The sequence below is a fragment of the Condylura cristata genome, unplaced genomic scaffold, assembly GCF_000260355.1.
Source record: "Condylura cristata isolate star-nosed mole 26May11 unplaced genomic scaffold, ConCri1.0 scaffold00017, whole genome shotgun sequence".
Lineage (NCBI taxonomy): Eukaryota > Metazoa > Chordata > Mammalia > Eulipotyphla > Talpidae > Condylura > Condylura cristata.
Window position 1 is genome coordinate 1,821,578 of NW_004567118.1, and position 7,761 is coordinate 1,829,338.

At 62.9% G+C, this 7,761-nt stretch overlaps 1 protein-coding gene across 1 annotated transcript in view; it reads left to right on the forward strand.

Moving 5' to 3' along the window:
- Window positions 1-3: 3 nt before the first annotated feature.
- Window positions 4-7,761, forward strand: part of FAM171A2 (family with sequence similarity 171, member A2) — a gene marked incomplete at its 5' end in the record, with an annotated part of 9,608 nt that continues 1,850 nt past the window's right edge. The window contains 8 exons of the mRNA XM_004684938.2: window positions 4-103; window positions 3,314-3,541; window positions 3,770-3,862; window positions 5,918-6,076; window positions 6,154-6,333; window positions 6,429-6,545; window positions 6,666-6,792; window positions 7,278-7,757. Of these exons, the coding sequence (XP_004684995.2) occupies window positions 4-103; window positions 3,314-3,541; window positions 3,770-3,862; window positions 5,918-6,076; window positions 6,154-6,333; window positions 6,429-6,545; window positions 6,666-6,792; window positions 7,278-7,757 (1,484 nt within the window). The remainder of the gene's footprint in view (window positions 104-3,313; window positions 3,542-3,769; window positions 3,863-5,917; window positions 6,077-6,153; window positions 6,334-6,428; window positions 6,546-6,665; window positions 6,793-7,277; window positions 7,758-7,761) is intronic.

The window sequence follows — 7,761 nt, forward strand, 5'->3', positions numbered from 1 at the left end:
GGCCCCAGCGTCCTCGCGCGGCTCTTGCCGCTGCTGGGGTTGCTGCTCGGCGGCGCCTCCCGGGCTCCCGGCAAGTCGCCGCCGGAGCCCCCCAGCCCGCAGGGTGAGTCTCGGCCTGGAGGGGCAGCAGTCGTGAGCCTGCGCCCCACCACCCCCATCGGGCCCCCTCCCGCAGCCCCCTCTTCGCGGCGTTCGTGATTTGGGGGTCTTCTAGTCCCTGGATTCGGGTGGGGGCGGCTGGCGAACTGGGGTCTGTACTGACTGGGAGAGCAAGGAAGAGGGACACCGCCGGCGCGGGGGTCTCGGGGGGACACAACGGGGAGGGCAGGGGTCCCTAGGCCCCGCGCCGCCGCCCCCTCCTGCCTTGTTTTTCTCCCTCCTGGTCCGCGAGGCGCTGCTGCCTGAGCCATTGTCTGCCGAAGACACCCGCCCAGGGGCGGGCTGGGGCGGGCGCCGCTCCGCAGCCCCCTGCGGGTTCCTCGCTCCAGACCCCGGCTGGGTGGGGGCGTCGGAATCGGCTGCCACCCAGGCCCAGTCGGGGGCTGGGCGCTTACAGCGGGGTTTGAAGGGGGAAGGGAAGAAGGGGGAGTGGGGAGGCTGTGGGCGGACTGACTGCTCCAACCGGGTTCTTTGCTTTGGAGCTTGACAACCCCCAGCGGTGCCCCTCCCCCTTCAGATTTTGGGGTGCACCTAAGAAACGCGAATCAGCCCCTGAGGGGGGAGGGGCTGCAGTGGAGGGGGCTCTGGGAAAATGGGTACATTGTGATTCCCAGCTCTCGGCGCATGGCAGAGCTGGGGTGGGGAGCCATGCTGAGCTGGCGAGCTGGCTGCGGGCACTGCTGGCTGCGAGGGCAGGTGCCCGGGTCTCTGTCCAGCTGGCTTCTGGCCATTTGTGTCCCAGCCCACCCCGGGTCACCCCCTCCTCAGCTCACCTCGATCGCAGTGGAGACCGTCCTGGGCCTCACCGGGTCCAGGTGGGCGTGTGAGGTAGGGGTGGGGTCAGATCCTGCGGGCCAGAGAGGGTGGGAGACAGTGGGAGACCCGGACCTGGACACTCTACAGGACTTGAGCTCTCAGGACCTCCACGAATTCCGGCCTCCTGCCCACATTCCGGCTACCGCCCCTCTCCCCGCCTCACCCCAGCCTGAAGCCCCTCTGCACTCCTCACCTCTCCACCAAGGAGCTGGCAGGAAAAGCAGGGTGGAGACTGTGGATAAGGGAAGTGGGGTCCGGATGAGGGGAGGGGGAGGGTTTCCTCCTGGAGTGAGGCAGGGCTGAAGCCTGGGAGGTGGATATTACATGGAATGTCAGGCTTTGGGGAATGGGGAGGATGTTCTCAGGCCTGTCTTCCCTGATTTTTGCAGGAGGGGAGGTTTCCATTGGTAGGAAGAGGTCTGAGTTTCTCAGGAAACCTCTCCCTCAAGTCCTGTACCCAGGGGAGGAGCCCAGGGAACTGGCTGGAACAGAGCCACAATAGGGGGCTCTCCCAGGCCGCTGTCTGGCAGGGAGCCCAGGGTGAGAGAAAGGGGGAAGGGAATCTGCTAGGCACCTGCCTCCCACCCTGCTCCCCGACTCCCCAGCTAGTCACTGGTGCCTTCTCCAGGCGTCACCCCTATATTGTTCCCTGGATCCTCGCCCCTTTTCTGAGGCGCTGGGCCTTGAACCCAAGGCGTTCCCTCAAGTGACCATATTCCAGACTTCTAGGTCGCTCCTCCAGCTGCTCCATCCAGCTGCTCCTAGCCTGGGTAGGGGTGGGGAGTAGCCGGGCCTCTAACTTCTCAGAATTCCTACTGTGCAGTGGAGTGTGGGGAGGGGCCAGCTCCTGGGAGACCAGAGAGCAGGGAAGGGCTGAGTGTGTACCCACCCTGCAGTGGGGCTCTGGCCCGGGAGGGAATGAGGTGGGCTCAGGAGAACAGCTGGAAGGGATGCCAGGGGCGGGCGTGGCGCTGGCCCTGGGGTTGGAAGCCTGAGATAAGACACCTGTCACTGCTGAGTGTCAGGCTGCACTTGTGAGGCCCCCCGACTTCCCCATCCCCTAACTCTCGGCTCTGGACTCTTCCTTCCGTACCTGGGCTGCCCTATTCCCCACGTGCCTCTGGGTCCCCCACCCGAGGCCTCCCCCACCCCAAGGCCTCCGAAACTCTCCAGAGATGACACTTCCCATATTAGCAGCAGGGTAGGGGTGAGGCATGTTCCTGAGGGAGGGGCCACACTGAGTCAGAAGGGGTAGATGGCAGCTTGGATCAGAGGAGAGGCGGCCAGGGAGTCCACGAGAACAACTCTGAACAACTCCGGCCGGCTCCTTCCCTGTCACCTCTGTGCTCAGGGCAGGCACCTGCAGGCCGGGGTCAGGGACCAAAGTGCCTGGAGAGCAGGGACTTGGCCTCCTCTTCCCAGATGCACTCTGCACTTTGGACTTAGGTCAGGCAACCCCCACCCCACCCCTCATCTCCTCCCCCTTGTCAGGGCCCCAACTCCCTGCCCATCTCTTGGGAGTAATGAGGGCATTGCCATGGTGACTGACTGTTGCTGACCAGCTGGGAGAGGGTGGGAAGTGCATGTGAGGGGGAGGGGTCAGCAGACGGGCTTGGGCTTAGGGGTCCCAGGGAATCCCTACATCTGGAGGGAAAATCGGTTCCTGTGCAACATTCTGGACCCAGGATCGTGGTGGAAGGACCAGTTCCCTCGCTCCCCTTAGTTTTTTCCTGGAACTCTAACTCTGACTCAGCATCCTACCCCCGCCCTCCCTAACAGCCGTCCCTGACCTTGTCCACTCCAGTTGCTGGGCTGCCCACTTAGTCACCCTTCCCCAGCCCCCTCCCTTTCCTGTCCCCACAACAGCTCCATCGTGCTCAGTGCGTGAGCCTGGGATTTAGAGGCGAACTCCGGGTTTGGAGTCCAGATCTTCCTCTCAACTGCAGTGCCGTATCTGAACTTTTTGAGCCTCAGTTTCTTTATCTGTCAAATGGGACAAGAGCCTATTTTATCAAGTTGAATACATCACTGACTGTAGGTTGCATCCCTGTTTCATGAACCAGTAAGAAAGGAAAACATTGCTGAGACCATCCAGTTATGGTACCATCATCGCAGTCCCAGCCTAAGTTCAGAAATGTTCAAATGTGAGCAAGTGCTGGACTCAGAGTATGGTAGCAGAGCACATCCTCGCGGGCCGGTGGGAGGCTTAGCTGGGCACTCTGTCATCTGCTTCTTATATGGCCTTGGCTGGCCCCCCTCCGAGCTGCCCCCTCTGATCTCGGCCCCCCAGTCTCCCTTCCCCTCCCCTTCCTCACGCTCCTCGCCGTCTCGCCCACAGAGATCCTGATCAAGGTGCAGGTCTACGTGAGCGGGGAGCTGGTGCCCTTGGCCCGGGCCTCAGTGGATGTATTTGGAAACCGGATGCTTTTGGCGGCTGGCACCACGGACTCAGAGGGTGTGGCCACACTGCCCCTCAGTTACCGCTTGGGCACCTGGGTCCTGGTCACTGCGGCCCGTCCCGGCTTCCTCACCAACTCTGTGCCCTGGCGTGTTGACAAGCTGCCCTGTGAGTGCAGGGGCAGGTGGATGGGGGTGGGGGAGCAGCTGACCCCATCAGCCCCTTCCCAAAATAGTCCTTGGGGGCGGAGGGGGCAGGCTTCCCAGCAGCTGCTGCCCGGGCTGGGGTATGCAGAAGGGGCCGAGGAGGATGAAGTCACCGGGATGCAGATAGAGGGAGAGCCCAGCCTCGCCTGGGGGGGCCTGCTCTGGGGCTGACCCGGCCACCCCCCCACAGTGTATGCATCAGTGAGCCTCTACCTGCTCCCCGAGCGGCCGGCCACCCTCATCCTCTATGAGGACCTCGTGCACATCCTCTTGGGCTCTCCTGGTAAGGCTCCCCTCCCCCACGCCAGCTCCGCTTCCTCCCCCTGACCTGACTAGCTGACCTGACTAGGGAGAGCTTTGCTGGGCGCCCTTGGGGAGGTCACTTAACCTCTCAGAGCCCTAGTTGACTCCTCTGGAAGATGTGGATATTGACAGTCTCTACATCAAGTTGAGGTAAGGGTTGACTGTCATCGAGCATGCAAAAAGCACAGGTAGTCAGTAACTTGGTTGCTAATGGGGCTTCTGGTTTCTAGTCTCGCTCAACTCTACCGTGAGAACCCCCTCCCCCTGCCACGTTTATCCTCAGTGAGTCGCCTGTACTCCTTGTGCATCTCCTGGGTGCCTGGCTCGTTAAAGGCCACACGAGGGTGACAGCACCGAGCACCCACCCAGCGCAAGTCTGAGTCTCCACAGTGGTCGCTGTCTACTGACTGGCTCTCAGGCCACAGGCGTTGCCTGGTGCCAAGGCACAAGGGAGGGAAGACCAGCAGGCTGATCGCTGCAAGCCCTGAAATCCAGAAAGGGCAGGAAGTGCTGTGGAGTGGAGGGTGACCCCACTCGGTGTGGGGAAACCCTGCGGGTGAGCAGGGCTGACGGCAGCTGGGGACCGCGTGGGCTCGGGAGCTGAAGGCGGAGCAGAGGCATGTTCAGCAGGGAAATGGAGGTGCAGGGAAATGGAGGTGCAGCGGCACAGGGGGGCGTGAGAGTCTAGGTTGGCTCTGTAGAGGGCCAGGGTGGCCTGGCTGATGGGCCAGGCAGAAGGGAAGCTGCCTCAGGCTGATAGTAGGGAGCCACAGCGGGTTCTGGAGTGGGAGAACCTCCTTGCCTGTTTTTATTCTTAGCTTGAGCCCTTGTTCCCAAATTACTCTGATGTGCTCATCTTCGCTCTGCCCCTGAATTAGACATTTCTAAAATGTCTTCGGAGGTTTCTGAAATGCCAGTGTTGCCCCTGGCTTCCAGCCCTCCCCCGGCCCACGCTGCTTTCAGCAGAAAGCCCAGACTCCTTCGCCAAGCTGACAGCCCCCAGGGGACCTGACCTGCTGCAGCCTGGCTGCCTCAGCGCTCCTCACCACGGGCCTCGGGCGTCCCTTTCCGCGCTGGGTCTTACTCACCCTTCAAGGCCCCACAAGGCCTTCCTGAACTGTGTGGGTCAAGCTCCTTACACCCCACACCCCATTTCAACAGCAAGGAATGGTGGGTAAGAGGGCGGGCCTGGCACCATAGCCTCGGCTTCAGCCAGACCCAGCAGTGTGACTCTGGGCAAGTTTCTGAACTTGTACGTCTGTGAAATGGGGTTAAAGAGGGTGAGAAGGGTGGGGGGGAGGAGCTGGAGAAAAACATAAAATGGGGTTCCTAATAAAGGCACCTTCCTCAGAGCTGTGGCTAATTGCGGGGGGGGGGGGATATGTGTAACCTGCATAATGAAGTGCCCAGCGGGCGTTAAAGTCTAATAAGTGGTAGCTCCTACCACAGCGTCTTGGGACTGCGTCTACGTCCTCTCCGCCCCGACACGCAGACACACGGCGACTCTGCTGCAGTAGCCACTAGCCGCTTGTGGCTATTTAAATTTAAATTAATTAAAATTTGTTAATGAAAAATGAATCCACGTCCTCGGTCACACTAACCACGGCACGTGTGCAAAAGCTAGGTCTGGTGACTGGCACCAGCGCGGGGCGTCGAGGTGGGCACCAGGGGGGTGGCACTGCACAGACTGAACTTGCAGGCGGGAGTTCTGGCCTGCGCCCGGTTCATCTGTGTGCCCGGATGCCCAGCACAGCGCCTACCAGGCAGGAGAGAATAATAACTGTTCAAGGAACTGCACCTCCCCGTTTCACGTTCCTGGAGAAACTTTCAGAGAGAGCAAGTGTCTTGCTCAGAGTCACACAGCCAGGACTAATTTCAGGCCATGTCCCCTCCAGGGTGCCACCCCATAGCTCCTCCCTGAGCCACCACCCTCCCTGGCCTGCCCAGCGGCCTCCCCTCTCCCGGGACCCTTGTTCTCCGCCCGGTCCCCGGGCACCTCCCTCTCCAGGCCGCCGCAGCCCCTCTCTCCATCCAGGTGCCCGCTCTCAGCCCTGGGTGCAGTTCCAGCGCCGGGCTGCCCGCCTGCCCGTCAGCTCCACTTACAGCCAGCTCTGGGCCTCGCTCACACCTGCCAGCACTCAGCAGGAAATGCGGGCTTTCCCTGCCTTCTTGGGCACCGAGGCGTCCAGCTCAGGTATGCGGGGTGCTGGGCATGGAGGGGCCACTCCCCCAGCAGGACTTGGCCCTCAGCCCTGCGCCCCCTCCCTGCAGGCAATGGCTCCTGGCTGGAGCTGATGCCCCTGGCTGCTGTGAGTGTGCACCTGCTGACGGGCAACGGCACAGAGGTGCCGCTTTCAGGCCCCATTCATCTGTCCCTGCCCGTGCCCTCCGAGTCTCGTGCCCTTACCGTGGGCACCAGCATTCCAGCCTGGAGGTTTGACCCCAAGAGTGGTGAGTGCCTCAGGGTTGCAGGGGCTGGGATTTGGGGGGGAGAGTGGGACTCAGATGGGGGAACCCTGAGTTTGATGAAACCGACACTCTCACAGGACTGTGGGTGCGCAACGGCACGGGTGTAATCCGGAAGGAAGGCCGGCAGCTCTACTGGACCTTCACCTCCCCCCAGCTGGGGTACTGGGCAGCTGCCATGGCCTCCCCCATGACTGGTAAGAGTGGGACGGCAGTGGGAGCAAGGGGCAGTGGGGGGGGGGACCGGGAAAGTGGACATCTTCTGCAAGGGAGGACGCTCACCCGTACCTGGAAGGCTAAGCCTTTGCCTGGCACAGGACTGGTCACCATCACGTCGGGCATCCAGGACATCGGCACCTACCATACCATCTTCCTGCTCACCATCCTGGCAGCCCTGGCCCTGCTGGTGCTCATTCTGCTATGTCTGCTCATCTACTACTGCCGGTGAGTACGCCCCCTGCGCCTGCCGTCTGGCCCCGGCCTCCCCCCATCCCAGCCCCACGCCAGGCCAGCTCTATGCCTGGTCTCGAGCTGGGCGACCAGCTCCTCAAGGGCATAAACATGGTTCTGATCCTCAAGGGAAGCCCTGCACTGGACCAGCAGGAGAGGCTTGCCAGGTGTGGGGAGAGGAGGCAGGGCCGCGGGCAGGGCCCTCCTGGACAGTCTGTAGCTGCTCAGCTGGCCTGCCTGTCCCTTCCAAAGGCCCTCAGGCCAGACCTGCCCCTGGTGGGCTTGGTCAGCTTCTCCCTGCTCCGACCCCAAGGGGCACAGCCGCTGACTGCTTCTCCCACAGCCCTTCAAGCTCGGCCCGAAACCTCTGCCAGGACCCAACCCTTCCCCAGAGTCCCACTATACCGAGCTGACCATGCACCCTGGAGGGGCGCGGGCTGGCCGCCCTCTCCTGAGCTCCCGTCTCCCCTCCTCTCTAGGAGGCGCTGCCTGAAGCCCCGGCAGCAGCACCGCAAGCTGCAGCTCTCTGGGCCCTCGGATGGCAGCAAACGAGACCAGGCCACCTCGATGTCCCAGCTTCACCTCATCTGCGGGGGACCCCTGGAGCCTGCCCCTTCCGGGGACCCCGAAGCTCCACCTCCTGGCCCCCTCCACTCGGCTTTCTCCAGCTCCCGGGACTTGGCCTCCTCCCGCGACGATTTCTTCCGTGCCAAGCCGCGCTCTGCCAGCCGCCCGGTGGCTGAGCCTGCGGGTGCCCGCGGGGGCGAGGGCGCCGTGCTGAAGGGCGCCCGTTCCATGGAGGGCCCCGGGGGGCTGGAGCCCGGCGTGGAGGAGTACCGGCGGGGGCCCTCGGGGGCGGCGGGCTTCGCGCACGAGCCGCCCTCGCCGCCGCCGCCCTTCGAGCACTACCTGGGCCACAAGGGGGCGGCCGAGAGCAAGACCCCCGACTTCCTGCTGTCGCAG